Genomic DNA, 20230 nt, shown 5'->3' with positions numbered 1-20230 from the left:
TCTTTAATAAGTTATTTATGGATGTAGAAATCCCAACTACGTATGGCAAAATGAGTATAAAATATGAGCATGTAGATGACCTTAATTTAGGAATAAAAACCAAAGTAAAGGTTGTTTGGAGATGTCGTTTACCTAATAAAGCACCTTAAACCTAATAAAAAGAAAAATAGTCTTTCAAATTTGCTCCTAGATTATTAGAACAACCAGAGTAATGAATCTTGAATCCACACAATTTGAGGCAATTAGATGCTTGAATAATCAATATTATTCTGTAAAAGCAACATTCTCCCTCACTACCTTCATTTTGGCATCAATGTTATCATATTTTTAAAATTTGTATTTGCAAATAATAAGGGCAAGACACCTTGAATTCTGAAACTTGTTTTTTTAAAGCTCATGATATGTGTGTGAGACTGTAAGATTGTCCATGAGCCATGCTGGTTCACTTTTTATAAAATAAATCCATGAATAATTGGGGAGGCCAAAAGGGTAATGTTTTAAAACAATTTAAAATTTTCAAATTGCATTTCAGAAGACCTGTATGTTTTAAAACAATGTTCTATTATATACAATATTTTTTTATTATTTTAGATAGGATTTTGCTTGTGTCTTCCCAAAATGGTAATATCTTTCCTTTTTTCTTCAAAATGGTAATTTCTTAATGATAAATTTATTTGGGGATATTGGACATTGCTTGAATACATTAGAATATTAGAAAACTAAATAATAAGTCATTTTTCCAGCTAATTATTATTCTTCACCCCAAAGTGATCAGTGTTAAGGAAAAAATCAATATTTATTAACTCAGTCTATTCTCTCTTTTTGAGTGATATTATCTACTAAACTTCTGATTTAGTCTCAAGCAATACAAAGCACACAGCTTTCCAACAATAACTGAATGTATCTGTGTGATGAATTTGCCTCTACCATTTGAGAAAAATTGAAAGAATAGGAAAATGATTTTTATTCCCTTTATTATTCTTTATGTCCTTTAAAAAAAACTGATTTGTCCTAATTTTTAGAGAGACGAAGGGTCCTTTAGAGAGGATTGCAGTAAACATTTGTTTCTGGTATTAATTTTGGGGCATTGTATAGGTTAACTGGTATTCTTTATTATTGTGTAAAAATCATGTATGTAGAAAAACATGAGTTTTAATTGAAATATATTTCTTCTCATTTAGGAAAATCATTAGTATACAGCAATAATACAAAGAATGCCTGGTACAATTACAAGAGAATTTTACTATCACCCACACTTCCCAAATTAGATGATGATCCCGCCACACGGAATACCAATCTGCTCATTTGAAAAAGAAAGATATCTTTGCCCTACAATTCCTATCTTTAGGATTTAGTAAAGATAAAATTCTATTAAGTGAGAAAATGGGTAGAATTGGCCTTTGTTAAAAGCAATTTTGTCACGGTTAAAATGAACAGATAAGAGTAGTCTTACAAGTTCTTAACATGGGGCTCATTCCTTTCTAAAGATATTCTAAATGAGCTACAAGGTGTGTGTGTGTGTGTACACTTGAAACAAAACTATCAATGCAGATAAAGGTAAGAACAGAGTAATATTTTTTAGCCCATGCTTAAAGGAATTCATGACTTATAACAATCAAAAAATTACAAACTTCAATATAAACATTAATTGAAATTGGTTTTGTTTCCTTACTGGGAGTTTGATTTTGTCAGATTAATGATTTATTTGGATTGGTTTGAAACAGATGAAATTGTTGCTTCTTAAATCTCTGTAGCAATAACTCAATAAACTGCATTTGCCACTTTTTTTCCTGAAGTAATTAAATACTTCTTTCTTTGTTTACCAGATTATTTAATTTCAAAGCTGTTATTTGTAGTACAAGAAAAAAATGATTAATCTGAATATACAAATCAAAACAAATCTTAGAAATAAGAATTAGAACAATGGGAGTAAAAAAAACCCCATATTTTATAATAAAATATTTGTGTGTTGTAATAAATTTGAAAATCTGAATGACATGAATAGTACTGGAGCAAATGCAAAGATACATATAAATTCTCTAGTCTTTTCAGCAAACTTTGCTGGAACAATTGGATATTCATAGGGAAGAAATCCACCTGAACCTCATACGTCACACAGAAGTTATTTAGAGATGTATCACAGATTTATACCTAAACTTAAAACTGTAAAAACTTTTAGAAGTAAATGCAGAAGAAAAAACTATTCTTTGTGACTAGATATAGTTTTTAGATATATCACTGAAGGCACAATCTATTTAAAAAAAAAGTATTTGACTTTATAAAAATTTAAAAATGTTTAATCCCTGTTAAAAGGATTAAAGAAATGACCTATGAATCAGGAGAAATTGTTTGAAAACCAATGATGACTTAAAGGATTTGTATCTGGAATATCCAAGGAACTCTTAAAACTCAACAGTAAAAAAAAATAATAATCCAATTATAAAATGAACAAAAGACATGACAAATATTTCACTTGAGATGTTATATGGGAAGCAGAAGAAAACATGAAGAGATGTTGAACATCATTAGTTATTTGGACAACGCAGTTTGCAATTACAATGGGCTATTATCACACACACTTTCCATAACAACACCCATGGACATCATCAAATGCTGGGAGGAGAGGGGATGGAAATAAAAAATGAATAATAATTTGGCAGTTTATTATAAAACTAAATATATACTTACTGTGCAACCCAATAATCACTCATTTGGTCAGAATGTGGCATCCATGTCAGAGAAAAATTTATGTTTGCATAAAAATATTCATGGCAACTTTATTCATAATAGCCAAAACCAAAATAATCCAGATGTCTGTCCCCAGGGGAATGATTAAACAAAGTATGATACGTCCATAAAATGGTATATCACCTGGCCATTAAAGGAAGAAGTTATTAATACATGCATAGCACAATGAATCTCAGAGGCCTTATGTTTCTTGAAAAAAAGCAATACCCTAAACCTTACATGCTCTATGTTTCCATTTATGGTACGTCCTCCAAAAGTCAATACTGTAAGAGACAGAAGGAATTAGTGGTTGAAGGATTTAGTGGTTGCCAAGGAACAAGGGTAGGAGTGTGGATTTAAGTGTGACAAGGAAGAGTAGTATGGAGGACTTCACATGTGTGGTGATGAAACTTTTCTGTATTCTGGTAACACTAGTCTTTACATGAGGCTAGACTGTCTGAGTTACACTTAAACATGCCAACACACACACACACACACACACACACACACACACACACAGATGTAAGAACCAGTGAAAACTGAATAAATTGCATTATCTATTTAGCAGTATTGTACCCATTTCAGTTTCAGAGAATTGACATTGTACTACAGTTATGTAAGATGTAACCACTGGGTTAGCTGAAAGAAGTATTTAGTACTCTACACAGTTTTGGAAATTTGCTTAGGGGCAGCCTGGGTGGCTCAGCAGTTTAGCACCGCCTTCCACCAAGGGTGTGATCCTGGAGACCCAGGATCGAGTCCCACATCGGGCTCCCTGCATGCAGCCTGCTTCTCCCTCTGCCTGTGTCTCTCCCTCTCTCTCTCTCTGTCTGTGTCTCTCATGAATAAATAAATAAAATCTTAAAAAAAAAATAAATTTGCTTAGAATCTACAGGTATTTCAAAATAAAAGTTAAAGAAATCATTTGCTGGAATAAAAGGTAATAAAATGCAAAAGATAAAATAAGGAAAATAAGAATAGAGATTTAAAGGATAATCATTAATATTATTGAGAATATTTTAGGTCAAGAAATCAAAATTCTTAGTGACAACTCCTCCTCATACTGTATAAACTTCCCCAAAGTATTCAAAACAAGGGAGGAGGGGTGCTCCTCAAATTACTTTATGTAGCTTTACTCGTAGTAGAAAGTGACAAAATTAAACACCTGCAAACATAAACATGAAAAGATTATTAAAAATGTGGTGTAAGCATTATATGTAAATTATAACTAAAACAATTTATGAAGGTATTAATGGTGATACACAGTACAGAAAGAAATTTTAGAATTAGCAAAACAATATTTTAAAATCTATTAATATTTTCCATTATATCAGTATCTCAAAGAAACAAAAAGATACACATAAACTTTTCATTTGATGATGCTAAGAAGCCCTTTGACAAAATTAAAACTCAAATCCAGGGTAACAAATAAACCAAGACAAAATGCAGCCATAATAAATATAGTAATAATAAAATGAATACTAGCACTCAAATAAGTAGTCAAAATCTCACTTAATACCGAATCTCGTGTGGTAGCATACTTTAAAGTAATGATGAAGAAATTTCTGCTTTCACACTACAACTTCATGGTCTTCTGAAGTTCAGGTCCATAGAATGAAATAAAAAATATGTTATTGAAAAGAAGAGCATTTACTTGAAGAAATGAGATCTAGTGCATACTGCCAAATAAATATGATGGGATTTTAAATTTTCTTGAAGTCGCATTTAAAAAATATAAAAATGAAGAGTTGGTGCTCAACAGGTATAAAGTTTCAGTTATATACGATGAGTGAGTTCTAGCCATCTGCTGCACCACACTGCTTCTAGTTAACAAGGTGGTATCATGCACTTAAAAACGTGTTAAGAGGGTAGATCTCATATTTAATGTTCTTACCAAATTAAAGTTTAAATTTTTAAAAGGAACATAGAATTAATTTAATGTGTATCTACACAATATGTACAAAATACTATCATTTTTACATCTAATAAACTAAAATCAGTAAGGAAATATTTTATATGTTTTCTCATACTGTGAAAACCATTCCTTTTTTTTCAAGATTCATTTATTTGAGAGAGAGAGCGGCCCACATGAGTGGGGGGATGGGCAGAAAAAGAGACTCTTCCAGTAGACCTCCCGCTGAGCTCGGAGCCCAGGGTGGGGCTCCATGCCTGCTCAATCCCATGACCCTGAGATCAGAACCTCAGCCAAAACCAAAAGTCGGGCACTTAACCAGCTGAGCCATCAGGGCATCCTGCAATGAAGATCATTCTTGATCTTATTTCCCACAGGCTTAATTGCTGGGCAAGATGACAAATTAAAAGGTGTCTCTCTGCTTTGGAGAGATAATACATCCATTGTAGAAAATCAAAATGCCAGAAGAGTTGTGTTCCGTTCTGGAGAAAATCAGGCATTTCCTTAATGATCTACATGGGTAAACAGAATTTTTGTTTTTGTTCTTTGCCGGTAAATGCTTAGGGTGGGGAGAGGAGGAGGGAGAAAATACTCAGTGGTTTGCAGAATATGAGTATAATAAATGAGCTGACATTAGGGCAATTTGCCTTTCCTGTTTGGTGGAAATAGTTCTAATTTTTCAAATTAATGATTCCCATTATCTTGACTGATACCAAATATCTTTTCCAGAAGTGAAGTATAATATCAGCGATTTTTAGATTCTTTCATATCAATATTCTAATGTAAAGACAGTTACATTATCTCCATGTAAAATTTTCTGTTGCCTAAATTCCATGATCCTGCGTTATAAACTGTTTCTTCTTACAATCCCTTTTCTCTTGTGTCCTGTCCTTTTAGTTTTTTTTTTCAAAATCACCTTTCAATCGCTCTTATGTCTTAAAGTCCATATTCAAATGACTTATAGATACTATGCCCATTCTTTCTCCTGTATTTCAAGGTGTATATCCAATTAACTAGAGATATCTAACTATATGTCCTAAGATTACACCAAATTTTCTTCCAAACTTGCTCCAATTTTTTCAATATCTCTTGCAAAATTACCATAACTCACCAACTTGTGTGAGGACGTGTGGACATCATCCTTAATTTATTCCATTCTTCATATCCAATCAGTCATTAATTCTGTTGGTTCCATCCCCTAAATACTCCTGTAGTCTGTCAATTTTATTCTGTCCTCACTCTTGCTACCCTACCAGGGACCTAGCACATCTTCTGAAGTGAACCATGAACCTTCTGTTGAAGGACGCTCCTATAAAACCCAACTTCTCATCCATCTCACAGCCCACATGCAGGGACACAAAACAGTTGTTGCTCATTAGTTATCTTTATCAGTCAAGTCTGAAGGCATATAGATAATTTCCATGGAAATCAGTTTTTAGTGGTGGGACAATAGTCAGAAGAATATATTGTGTGCCCTCTTAGAAATGGTGAAATGTTACTTTGACAATATCAAATTTTTGGAGCCTGGGAAACCATATCTTCACCTGAGAGTGTGTTGTTACCATCTTCAGTTATATAAACACTTTAGCAATTTCCATTTAATTTCTCATTAAAAAGAACTCGCATTCTATAACTGGGATTGTGGTTGTCTTTAGAGAACATATCAGGAGGTTTTCAGTATGAACCAGTTGCTCCCCTGGATTATGGCAACAGCTTGTTAACTAGGATCCCTATTTCCAAATTCACACTAAGGATGTCTTCAGAATGAACATTCTAAAATGCAGATTTTCCCCAATCATTTGGATTGTGGGATTCTAAATGAAAAATAAATCTTTTTTTTTTCTATTTAGAACTTGTAAGTGGACCTCAGAATTAAGTACAAACTCTGTAATATGACCTTCATGATGTCACCACTGCTCCTGTCTGAAGTATAATATAATTTTAGGTTAGAGGCCAGGTCCTCTGACCTCCAAATATTTGTTTTAGGTATTATGTACCTTGGGTGTTTTATTCTGCTCTTTTATTCTTTACTTTAGGTATTATGTCCCTCTACTCCACTAGAATGTGAACAGTGGTGACAGAGACACTTGCTTCTGGCCACTGTTGCACCCCCACCTCCTAAGATCGCTTGGCATGTTCCAAATACCAATGAAATATTTACTAAATGGATACTTTTGGGATATTAGATAGTTTTATAATTTTTGTTTATGATGATTTTATATGACTTTTTAATAAAAAATATACCGTATGGTTTAAAATTAATTTAAATGAAATATATACTGAGATAAAACTTACTAAAGTAAATTTTTTATCTGAATAGAAATAAATATAAGTAAAAGGCAAAACATTACATGTCTATGATACTCAAATACATTTAATTTTGTAAAAAGTCCTTTTTGGAAACTTAGAGTATCTCTGCTTCTGTCCAGACCATAGTATTAGAATACCATGAGCTTCCCAACATTTTTCTCCTAATAACTTGCTAAACAAAGAATGAAAACAGGCTACAAACTAGATTTTCTTGTTAGCTCTAATTCTATTATTATATTAATTAATACTCTGACCTTTTGAGAAGATATTCTTTTTTTTAAGATTTTATTATTTATTCATGAGAGACAGAGAGAGAGAGTGGCAGAGACACAGGCAGAGGGAGAAACAGGCTCTATGCAGGGAGCCTGATGTGGGTCTCAATCCTGGCATGCCAGGATCACACCCTGGGCTGAAGGCAGGTGCTAAACAGCTGAGCCACCCAGGGATCCCTTTGAGAAGATATTCAACAGCCTTTTTGAATCCTTTGTCTAAACAAGTCTAATTTTGTATCATTTTCTCGGTAGAGTGGTACAAAAAGTGACAGTCTTCTTCAAATTTGTTGACAATATATCTTGATGATGGGGGTAAGAACTCACTACTGTACCTTGATGCAAGATACAAATACCTAGAATAACTTCATAAGCAAGAAATTTAGTTGAAATTTTAAAAATCCTTCCCTGTATTCATTTATTGCAATCCTCACTTTTTGTTTAACATGTTTCTTTGATAGGTATTGTTTAATAAACACATTCCAAGGAATTGATAACTTGTATCAATACTAAATACTTGTACATTGACTTGCAGTTCATATTTCAATTTATAATTTGTAATCTTATTCAAAAATTTAATCATCAACTAATCCTGGAAGTAGATTTCATTTGTATCTGTTGTTCAGGTAAAGAAGCAGACTCAAATGTATTACCGTTTGCTCCAAATCCTTGCCTGGCTATCAAAAAATTGCATGTTCAATAGAGGTCATTCATACCTATATGTTGTGTGAAAATGGATGTTGTACTGATTTTTTAAATCAAAATAATAATAATCTAAGAATGACATTTAGTAAGCTGGCCCACACGTGCCTCTTTTTTCAGAAAAAGAAGTCATAGTTATTGATAGACACAAAATGATTATCTTTTTTCCCATGATTATCTTTAAAGTCAAATACTGTTTGTAGTTCCATAAAATGATTAAGTTGAAACTTATGAAACTGCCAATGTTTAATTATCTTTGCCTTAAAAATGCAAATTTTGTTTATTTCTACCTAACAATATATGATCTCTGTATTCATAATTTTCACTGGTATTCTTTTGTCTGAATCACACTTTCCCCATTAATTCATTTTTTTTACTCACGTATTAGCTCATTTGCTTAATTCTACTTTGGAAAATCATTTCCTAAAATCATGAATACTCAGATTATTACGTCTCCTTTTTTTCCCTACCATTATTTTTGGTCTATATTTAATAGAAATTATATTACTTATTTCTCTGTATGTCTCTATCTTTAATGAGACTTAGTTTTGTTTGCTTCTTGTATGCTACATCCTTTTGGGTATTTTTTTTTATGCAAACTTCATGAACAAGAACAAAGTCTAGGGCTTGAACAATGTGTCTAGGAGGAATAAAAAGTGGTTGCCAGGGGCTTGAGGGTGAGCGATATAGGGAAAGGTTGGTAAAAGAGTATAAACTTTCAATTATAAGATGAATAAAGTGTAAGGACCTAATGTATAGCATGATGACTATAGCTGATAAAACTCTTTGCATAAATTTGCTTAGAAAGTAAAACTTTAAAAAATGGTAAATATGTAAGGTGTTGGATATGGTGATTAATTGCATGGAAATAATCTTTTCACATTGTATGTGTATATCAAGTCATCATGATTTATATTTTAAACATTTTTCAATTTTATTTTTCTCAATAAATCTGAAGAAAATGTGTTCTGGGGGCCACCTGCACTACTCATTTTACCCTGTGGTAGCCTCAGCTTGCATTTAAATTCTGACCCAGCCATTTTACTTACCTAAGATACTTAGGTGACTTGAGGCTTAATATAAGTAAATATAAGATAGGGACAATTTATGATAATATATAGAACAATCCCAGACCCTTAGGTGAGTTCCCATTGAGAAATGGTTACTCTTAGATTTTCTAGACTGTCACAATGTATTTCCATTATACACTTTAAAGTTTAATAAATGGAAAGTCACATGTAGTGGTTCAGAAAAAAACTAGATAAAACTTTACCCAGGACGAGGAATTTAGAAATCTGAGCTCTCGTAATGTGTCATAACATGGTCATTCTTTTTCTACTTCTCACTTTTTGATTTGTCTTTTGCTCCTCTCCTCAATGTATACAACAGTGATAGGCCCCTAGTAAGTAGATGTAAGAAAATAGTTTAGAAATCTATTCAATGCAACAAGATTTTTTCTTAGAATTTTATTTGAAAATTAAAACAAAAATCTTTCCATTTTCCAATGAAAAGGAAAAATGTACATTCCTAGTCAAGACTTTTGTGTTCTTTAATGTTGGTTCTTTTTTAGAAATTTGTGTTCTCAAGAGTAGTGTACATGTTCAGGGTTACTTCAAAAGAATTAGTGAGACCTCCTCTGTGACTGATTCTATTTTGTCAGTGGCTTCCTATTTTTGTAAAAAACAGGGTTTTGTAAAAAAAACCCATAACGCATATGTAAATTCAATTTATAAAGCAAATGTAAGTGGCTTGTGTACATTAAAAGGGAGCCAGGATATTGAAACTTATGCATATTCACTTTACCTATATATATGTAGAGAGTAATTTAATTAAAATTATTTAAAATGTATATACAAAGCCACAATCTTAGCAGTGTTCTTAAGCCTCCATAGGCAAAAGGAAAACATTTATAACATTTAGTCTGATGCATGTATTTCATACAGAAAGTCAGGTAGTGAGATAAATTATGCTTTGTCTAAAAATCAAGACTGCATGTGTCAATAAGGTAAACACAGATTTTTACAATTTGCTATCAATCTTAATTACACAATTATACATATAATGAAATTACATACAGTATTCAAGATACCATCTTATTTATGCAGATCCCAACAAGACTATACTTTTACGAAGAAAACATCTTAAGACATGTACTAACTGTATCACAAGCAGTTTGATGAGCTATGGCATACAAATCTAAAAATCATTCCTAAAAGTTAAGTATTAGTATTTCCAATTGTTTAAGAATAAAAAACTGGTAAGTGGCAAAGCTAGAATTCAAAATATCAGAGTTTCAAGTCTCCCATCCTTCACCCTGGCTATTATGAAAATCCAAAATAAAAGCATTACCTGAATACAGTGCACGTTTATTATTGTAGGAATGGATTGAATGAAAATATGTCTTATTAGGTTATTTAATTAACACTCTATGAATGTAATTCAATTAGGAATGTGTTATAAGGAAAAAGAAATCAATTTAGAAAAATAATGTATAAACTACATCAGTTGTACAAGACTATGCATATAGAGAGATACCTCTTCTTTGAAAGTATAACCTTATAAATTTGGGGTCTGTCATCTTGCAGACACATTGTTAAAAGCACTTTAATTCTAGAAAATTCAAAACAATAACTTCTATAATCAATTTAATTTCCAGAATTAATCACAATCTCACTATGCGATCTTGACAGCATATCTCTTTTTTGACAAAAATGAACTACTTGACTGACACATTCATGTCTTGAAAGAAAAGAATTAGTTGTGAACTGATGTGTTCATAACTGTATTACTTCACTGTTTTATGCTCTGAAATAGGAATTTATTGGATATGAAACACTTTTGCTATAATCTTTACAGAAAAGGAAATCATATACACTGCCCCTAAGCTCTAAATGCATTATTTCCTCAAATCAATTAAAAAATTAATTAGTTAAGCTAATACTTTAGTAAGACAATAAGTTTACCCCAGTTATGCTCTCAAGTGAGCAGGGAATATATAACTTCAACAAATAATAAGGGCTGCTATTCAGATAGGGAAGAGAGAGGAAAAAAGGAAGAAGGAGCAATCAAGCCCAGAGGATGGGAGGAAATCTTGATTTGTCGCAGCAGTATTTTGAGAACTTTTAACAAACTTCCATCCACCAACAAAATTTTATTACATAATATCAAAACACTCTTTTGAAATGGGCAAGTAAACTTACTTTTCACCTGAGACAATATTTTAACATTCTCCCCAAATTTAAGTTATCCTCTGCACTATACATAAAAATTTTGGTAAAGCAATTTTGATAAAAGCTAATACTAATAATTATAATAATCTTTATAACAATAATTATATTCCTGAATCAAAAACCAAGCAACCTACTTCTATTTTTCCTAGGTAATTCAGACCATCAGTGCAGTGGATAGAGACGAATCTGTAGAAGATCATCATTTTTACTTTAATTTATCTGTGGAAGACACAAAGAACTCAAGTTTCATAATTATAGATAATGAAGGTAATGCCATTCACTCATAATGACTTTTGATCCTTTCTTTGAGAAATGTGCCTGATTTCAAAGGAAATTTTATAATGTTGCTTTTTATATGGTTCTTGTAATATGATAATGTTGAGAAATAGAGCAATAGTGGCAATGAAAATGGTAAACAAAACCCAAAGTCAAGTTCTGAAAATACTAACCCCATTTCTCACTGGATTTCTCTAAATTAGAAACACTTTTTCAAGTCATCAGTGGCTATAAGACCTTGCAAAAACTAAATGACCCTGCAAATACAATGGCAGTACTGACACAGTGGTTCCTTTCATGTCCTTGTAAAACTCAAACTTCAATCTATGTCTGGGGAAGAAAATGATATATACTTATAGTCATGTTAGCTTGATTGATTCACAGATATTTGGAGTCATTAATTAGAAGCTATAAATATATAAAATTGGTTTAAGATTATTCTCTTTCCTTCAAAATGAAATGATTATATCAATCCAAGGACACAGTGTTCCAAAGGATTCTGTGTGGAGAGACAGCATATCTTACCCTTCTCTACAGAAGTGGATTGATTTTGCATAAAGCCACTCTGTTCTTTTTCCTTTCACTTCAGTAGAAGATTTTCTTGTCATCATATGGATGTTTTAATTTTACTTTGTATCTTAAAGATAAGAAACACTATAAGATTTATTACTCAAGCATCCATAGCCAAATACCTGGTTCGATCTAGGGGAGATCTTTTGTGGGAGAATAAATGCAGACATGTTCTCTCCTTTTTCTCCTTGTCAAATTTCTCAGTGAAAAAACCTCAAACTTAGGATTAAAAAATGCAAATATCAATATAAGAAATAAATTGTAGCTTAGGTTTGTTTATGTTAATATAAGTTACTGGGACAAATTAAATTTATTAAAACAAAAATAATTTAGTTTAATGTTTGTAATTAAAAGTAATCTGACAAAATATGTATGGAAAAATGTAAACTCTCTTATCTTTTTTTTAAAACTCTCTTATCCTTTCAATCTGTCTAGTAAATATAATCACAAGTTTTATAGGTTCCAAAGCATGATGGAGTATTTGTTTTAAAAAGATGATTTAGGAAAAGTGGTTAACAGGCACGCATTTTGAAAATTCATTTATTTGTGTTTTACTCTTTCTGTCTTCTAAGCTTTGATTGCTACAGAAAATTGGGAGGCTATAACAATACAAAAAAAATATATGGAAATAAGGACTCCAGCACAAGAAATTGCACTAAAAAGTTACTTAGAATATTTTGGGATTCAGGGGAAAACAACTTCAAATGTGTCATATATTGTTCATCTTTGTTGATTTTTTAAATGTTCTATTTATATGAGTGAGTGGTACTAAGGTTTAGCTGTTACCTGAATTTTAAATAGAAAATGGGTTAATAATGTCAAAGTAAAATGAAACATCCCAATAGAATTTTTCCTACCAAGTAAAACTCATTAGTAAATACATGATTTGAGATCACTTGCTGTGATATTGGTGGATGACAGAAAGTCTTGTGTATTTATGGTATTAGTGAAAAGAATGAGATCTATTAGAAAAAGCATGTGTCATCGGTAAATAATCCAAATGAAATTCATACTGTCATCATAAATTTAATATCAGTAGCCTCTATAAAATATTGAGATCTGATTACAAAGCTGTTTTCTATGCTCTACTTTGTTTTTTACCTTTATCAAAGGCGTTTTGGAACGGACTCACGTATTCATCTAATTTTGTAATTAGGGTTAGGGCAATGCCAAACCAATAGAGTTTTTGAGTAGATCTTTTATCTTTTTATCAGAAATGTCTTTATTATTTAACCTTACTGGATATATTTATACTATTGCCTCTTGTACATATGAGTTTCATTTATAATATTGAAAAATTATACACATGGATTTTTGTTTTAGATAACACAGCTGTAATTTTGACTAATAGAACTGGTTTTAGCCTTCAAGAAGAGCCTGTCTTCTACATATCTGTCCTAATTGCGGACAATGGAATCCCATCACTTACAAGCACAAACACCCTTACCATACACATTTGTGACTGTGATGACTATGGCAGTACACAGACCTGCAGGGACAAGGACCTTTTGCTTTCCATGGGATTCAGAACAGAAGTCATACTTGCAATTTTGATAAGCATTATGATAATATTTGGTAAGTAGTACCGAACTGAACATAGCTACATTTACTGAAAATAATGTGATAAATATAAAAAATGCCAATTCCATTATCACAGCATGGAATGAGTTTTGCATGTGTGTGTGTTTAATTGCTCTTCTGAATGTGTTGCAATTCTTGAACCAGTGGAGTGAATGAAAAGTAGAGTGATCATGCATTTCAAGATGAAAATCAATGATCCTTGAATTCTGAATGTGTCAGCATGTGTGTGTATATTTGTTTAGAGATGTTTTTGACACTCTGCATTGCAGCATATGCAGTTATATAACAACTAGTAATTAATAATAATAATAATAATAATGGCCTTCTGTGGAGTGCTTATGACACTCCAGGATACTGTCTTGAGTGTTTACATGCAATATGCGATTTGATCCTCACAATAATCTTATAGAGTGGTAACTACTATCGCCTGCATTGTATGAATGAAGAAAGTGAAACTCAAATAATTAAGTGCTCTACATAGGGTCATGCAGCTGGTACATGATGTATTAAATTTCCGTAACTGTACAACAGTCTATTCAACCCTATGCTGCAACTCACTAGAGCCCTAGGACCACTACGGAAGTTAACAGTCTGGAGGAATGCAAATGGAGGGTTTTTACTTGATCAAAGTGCTAACCACAAGGGAAATTTAAGTAAAATTGCTGTTTTTAAAAAGGATTTTACTTATTCATATATTTATTTATTTTAGAGAGAGGGAGGGCAAGAGAGGGGCCAGGGGCAGAGGGAGAGGGAGAAAACCTCAACCAGGCTCAGCACTGAGCACCTTTGGAGAAGGGCTGGATTTCACAGCTCTGAGATCATGACCTGAGCCAAATCAAGTGTTGACTGCTTAACCCATGGAGCCACCAAGGAGCCCCAGGCTTCGTTTTTGCTTATTTGTTGTTGTTTTCACAGGCAGATGTTATACTCATTTTATGGATGAGGCCAATGAACCCCAAAATGTTTTAGTCAGGCTTCCAAGACTACAAATAATTCATTTAGCATAACCTTTACTCTTTATTTAACATACTAGTGTATACAATCCCATCACTTACAAGTAAGGGAAGGTAAGTGATCACTTACCTTCCCTTATAAGGGAACCCTATCTTGCTTCCCTTATAACTTCATGTCAAAAGTCAACACAACTTTATTGAGTTTTCTCAGCCACTGTTTCTATAATCCCAAACTCATGCTCAAAATGGCATACATTTTTCAAGGATTGCTTTGCCTTCACTCTCATCTTTCTCAAAGCTTCAAAAGTCATGCATTCCTCTTTACTATCCGAATTACCATTCTTTCCTACCCAGCCTCAGTTTTTAAGATGATTTTTTCATGAGTTTTGATCATAAAAGAGAATATAGAGCTACATAGCTGGGTATCAGAATCAAGTGCAGTAAAAGCAGTGTAGTGTTTGGAGGATGACAAGTACTGATTTACTAATAAGTACAGACCTAAACCAAGTCCAAAAACCCTATGAGTAAACCAAGGACAGCTTCACAGTCAAGGGCAGGAATAAGATTTAGAGGGTGGAAAGTGTGGCTCGGCCGATAGTTTTCTTTGAAAGTGTCATGAATACTCTCTCCAATTCATAGATTGAAAAAATTATTTATTAGCTCCCTTTCTATATCAACCATATATCTGAGCTGAGTTTCACAGTACCTGGATTCAAACACAATGACCTTATTTCAAGAACACCAGTTCAATTTTTTAAAGGTAAGATTTATATAAAACATTGCCTAATGCATTTCTCTATGTGATAATATTAATAACATAACTTCATGTCTCAGTTTCAGTTCCTATAGATTAAATTCGTTCCAAGACTATGAAAGGGTTGGCTGTTCTGAGACAGACAGACAGACACACACACACACACACACACATAAACACAATTTTCTCTAAAAATAGGGGGGTGCTTTGAAATCATTCTATTTCTATGTGGTATTAAAATTATCTTATGTAATGAATATTGTTTGTGGGCATACCAGTGTTATGATTTAAAAAAATGATGGTTTGGGCTTTCTGAAATTAATGTGGTATCACTGTGCACAGGTTCTAAACCAACTTTCCGGTGGCATATACTTGGTAGTCAATAAATATTAACTTAGAAAATAATTTGCCTCAGTGGGGAATTTCAAACTGCTCTGTTGTGCTTAACTTCTCTTAACAGGGATTACTGGTTATTAACATTGAAAAATGCATATGGATTGGAAAATTCTCCCTTATGCTCCTTTTCTTTTTGTTTTCAATATGTAAAAAATAAAATTTTAAATTATCATCACAAAACAGTTCACTCTATTTTTATGATGTTTGTCTACTCTAAATCATCAGGCAGAAAGATTGCTATACTGCCTTGTCATTCTGCATGACCCTTTTGTAAATTTTCAACAGCCAATATTGTAATTAAGTTTTGGGGAGTTAAAAGTTATACAGGGATATTCCACTGTGCCGGGGATGATGCCCCCAACCCCTGCATTGTTTAAGGGTGGACAGTATGTTTTCTTTTTTCTTAAAATCATAAAATCTAAGCTCATGTCTTGAGCTTTTAACAAAAGCAAGGATTGTAAGGTTTGTTATAAGTAATATACAATGTCTATAAATATAAACTTATATTAATATATTATGCTGTATTTATTATATTATGTTAATTCATACTCTCATATGCTTTCTTTGTCAGGGTTTATTTTTTTGATCCTGGGTCTGAAACAGCGAAGGGAGCCAACTCTATTTCCTGAGAAAGGTGAAGATTTCCGAGAGAATATATTCAGATACGATGATGAAGGGGGAGGAGAAGAAGATACAGAGGCCTTTGATATTGTCCAGCTGAGGAGTAGCACCATCATGCGGGAACGCAAGACACGGAAAACTGCTGCAGCAGAGATCAGGAGCCTGTACAGGCAATCTTTGCAGGTTGGCCCAGACAGTGCCATCTTCCGGAAATTCATTCTAGAGAAGCTGGAAGAAGCTAATACTGATCCTTGTGCCCCTCCTTTTGACTCCCTCCAAACCTACGCTTTTGAGGGAACAGGGTCATTAGCTGGATCCCTGAGCTCCTTAGGGTCCACAGTCTCTGATCAGGATGAAAATTATGATTACCTTAATGAATTGGGACCTCGCTTCAAAAGATTAGCATGCATGTTCGGTTCTGCTCTGCAGTCAAATAATTAGGGCTTTTTTATTAGTAAAAATTTAAAAAATGCTAATATGTTTGGGCAAACTGGTAGTCTCTTGGTAAAGAGTTGTGTACTCCAGTTCTTGGGGTGGGGGGGAGGTGGATTATAGCATCTTCTGATTTCCTTGAAGTAAATGCCCCTTGTTTATTGCAAGCTACCCACATGTTGTCCCTGAGCGCAGGCTTAGATGGTTGCTAACAACCAGCTCTCCTGTGCCAGTGCAGGCCAACTCTGACATGTAGCAAATAGTCCTCTAGCAATTTTTTCGCTACCATCTAATACAAATTCTCTGAATTTTTAAATTTTTCATGTGAGAAAGGCCCTGAACTAGATCAACTTAATATTATTTCATTTAGCCATTTTTTAAAAAATCTTACAAAGTGAGAGGAAAGTGTTTATGTGTTTTAAGTTCCTGATACTATATGGAGATACACATCTAGGAAAATCTGGGTGATTCTATAAAACTTTTAAAAGCTGTTTTTTTTTTATGAATAAGCAAGTTTCTGATTCAGATTCTATGATTCATAGTCTTTTGATATTTTAAAATCATTGTCAAGACCATACTTGAAAACTGATTTCAAATTTAGATAGATACTTGGTATGTGTTAATTAATCAAAGATACAGTGTAGATTTGTATTGTCTTTTATATTACATATTTGTATAAAAAAGGAGTATGAAAATATGTCTGGGAGTGTTTTATGTTATTTTTTTATGTAACCAGAGTATATCTTCATCATTACAATGCAATAGCGAAATACGTGTCAAGGTTTACTCACCATTAAATTGAAACTTTATGATAATCATGGAAAGCATGAAAAATTTTAAGTAAATTTTTATTGCCACTAAAAATGATAGCAATAAATGAAAGAAGTATTTGATTCAAATTTGAATTAATATTCATCCAAAATATTATGATCAACCATACTGATTCTTACCACGCATAGAATAAAACATAAAATTCTCAGCTTTTGTATTTTATTAAGAGCTTAGACTATAACTGATTCTTCACTGTCATTTTTTTTATTATGGGTTATAAAATTAGGTGCAATAGTTCCTTTTATTGTAGCATTATGAAGGAGGTATGCTAAGCTCCTGGACATGGTAAAATCCATGATAACATCCACATAACAAGCTTTATGAAAACATCAGATAATAAGATAATAAAACACTTTAATTTTAATCAACATCTTAAGAATGATCTTTATTATTCTATCCAAATCAAAAAGGAATTCAAAATTCATAGGTTGAATGGAAAGAAAATGGCAAATACAATGTTCTCAGAATTGTTTTATATGTTCATTTCTTATTAGCAGCATGTGAAAATGAGCTGAACCAAATTGATCGTATAGACTTAGATAAAATATTTTTAATAATTTGTATTTGAATAGCTACAGTATTTTTCCCCCTCTGTACTTTGAAACATAAATACCACATGTAATAGAAGAGAGGCTTTCCATCAATATCAATCCAGGTACCATTTTGTTGGCAACATAGGTATCATCACTTCACAACAGCCCAAGACTAGAAATACAACGATTTAGGAGGCTATTAAAAGTTGATGAGAAGTCATAAGCTGTAGAAAATCCTTATGCATTCATACCATTATTTACTTAGGGAAGAGTAAGAATACTAAACCAAACAAATTGTTAAAAGAGAAACACTTGACAATAAAATAAAAATGTATGAATTGAGAGAATATCTATCACATTGACATAAAATTGAGAGTATAATTAGCTATATTTTCAGGAATTATTCCATAAAGGATTATTCCTTGTATTTAAAAGATAGTGCTGTGTAATCTTGGTTGAAGAATAGGAAAGTATGATAAACAACAGATAAATCAATCCATGGAAAATAAATGAGAAAAACAGAAATAGGGTTTTCTGGGGACCTAGTAGGTTCTGTCATGAGTGAAAGCCTATGAACAACTTATCGATTTGGATAGACACTTTAAAAAATGCACATCTGCATCAGTGGGGTTTCAGGTTGGAGTCCAGTGACACTAAGCAGATGTGTTAAATTCTGACGGGATTGTTAATCACAGGTACATAGGAAAAGAACATAGTGGTTGCATATCTATTTGCTAGTTTAAAAAGTGTCCTTTTAAACTATATAAAAAATAGTATCTGAGTTTTGTATAGAAGATGCAATTTCATAAAAATCATACTTGGTTATATTTCAATAACATTTGACCTTTTTGTAGTCACTTGGGTGTTGCAAGAATGCAGCTATATCCTAAGCTAAAGGCATGACATTAAGATCTCATTTTTGTCAATTTTAATAAAGGCTAAATCAATGCAGATATTTATGACAATAGCACAGCTTCATATTAACACCTGCAGTGCTTAAACATTACCCTTAGTTAATTCGAAGGTTTGTGTGTAAGTCTTGGATTACTAATGGTTGAAATAAGAAAATACTTCAAGTCCTTTAGAGGGATCAGAAACTGTTAGTGATAATAGGTGTTCATCAAGCACCTGTGCTTGAGCCTACCAGCCCTGAGTGTGAATTAGTGCACTGTTGTTGGAGTACCTGTGTGAACTCTGTCAAACTGTCTACTCTTTGCAGATCTGAGTTTCTAATCTGTAAGACAAGGTCCAGGGTACCTAATTCACATGGTTGCAGTGATGAATTAGTCAAACAAGAAGCACAAGCAGTGCCTGATTCAATAAAGAACTACATCATGACGATGGCTGATGTTATTCCGCTGGAACATGCAGACTCCTTTTCCTTCTAGTCCCGAGTGATCCCCAGGGCTTCACAGCATGTTTGTCATGCAAATCAACTTTCTGACCTGACATAGAAGGCCATGTAGTAATCTGTCCTTGCTCATTTCTGCATTCTTAACTCTTCCAGCCTCATGCTCCAGGCCGGAAACAATCTGCCCCCGAACATTTCTCTTTTTCATTCCCTCACTTCATTCATGTCTGCGATCAACTGTGATTTCCTCAAGAAGGCCTATCTAATCACTGTCTTACACTGTGGCCCTAGCTCTGCCCGGCTTGTATTCAAATCCCTTAGCCAGCTGGCATTACAACGTATATGTGCTTATTATTTTTTTACTTGTTGCATATTTATCACTTATTAGAATGTAAACCCCAGTGGGCAAGGAATCATCTCTCTTGTTCATTTGTTCTTGTCTACGATTGTTTGTACCACATTAAGTGGACCAATAAATATTCCTTAATGTAACAATGAATCCCAATCTATTTTACCTGGTCGTGTATAGAAGCCATATTGAGTTTGGTTAAATAATCATATGGAATTAATATATTTTTCAAAATAGGTCATTGCTGGGTAGTTCTTGGGTACAATAAGATTTTCAAAATATATCTAGTAATTATAGAGTTTGGTATTCTTACTAATTATAGAGTTTGGACATACTGGTATTATCCCCAGGGGTGAAAAAAGGTAATGACTTTAAACTGTTCCATCAAAACAGATCCTATGGTAGATACTGTAGAAATTCACATGTGAAAAAG

At 32.8% G+C, this 20230-nt stretch overlaps 1 protein-coding gene across 7 annotated transcripts in view; it reads left to right on the top strand.

The window, feature by feature from the left end:
• Positions 1-19940, top strand: part of CDH19 (cadherin 19) — a 94004-nt gene extending 74064 nt beyond the window's left edge. For all 7 annotated transcript variants that reach the window (XM_025997723.2, XM_025997724.2, XM_072758066.1 and 4 more), the window contains 3 exons: positions 11300-11417; positions 13320-13571; positions 16252-19940. In XM_025997723.2, the coding sequence (XP_025853508.2) occupies positions 11300-11417; positions 13320-13571; positions 16252-16742 (861 nt within the window). In that variant the 3' untranslated portion in view covers positions 16743-19940. The remainder of the gene's footprint in view (positions 1-11299; positions 11418-13319; positions 13572-16251) is intronic.
• The last annotated feature ends 290 nt before the right edge of the window (positions 19941-20230 follow it).

The sequence above is a fragment of the Vulpes vulpes genome, chromosome 5 (genome assembly GCF_048418805.1).
Source record: "Vulpes vulpes isolate BD-2025 chromosome 5, VulVul3, whole genome shotgun sequence".
Classification (NCBI taxonomy): domain Eukaryota; kingdom Metazoa; phylum Chordata; class Mammalia; order Carnivora; family Canidae; genus Vulpes; species Vulpes vulpes.
The sequence above is the reverse complement of the archived record's forward strand: the minus strand, read 5'-3'. Positions and strand labels throughout refer to the sequence as shown.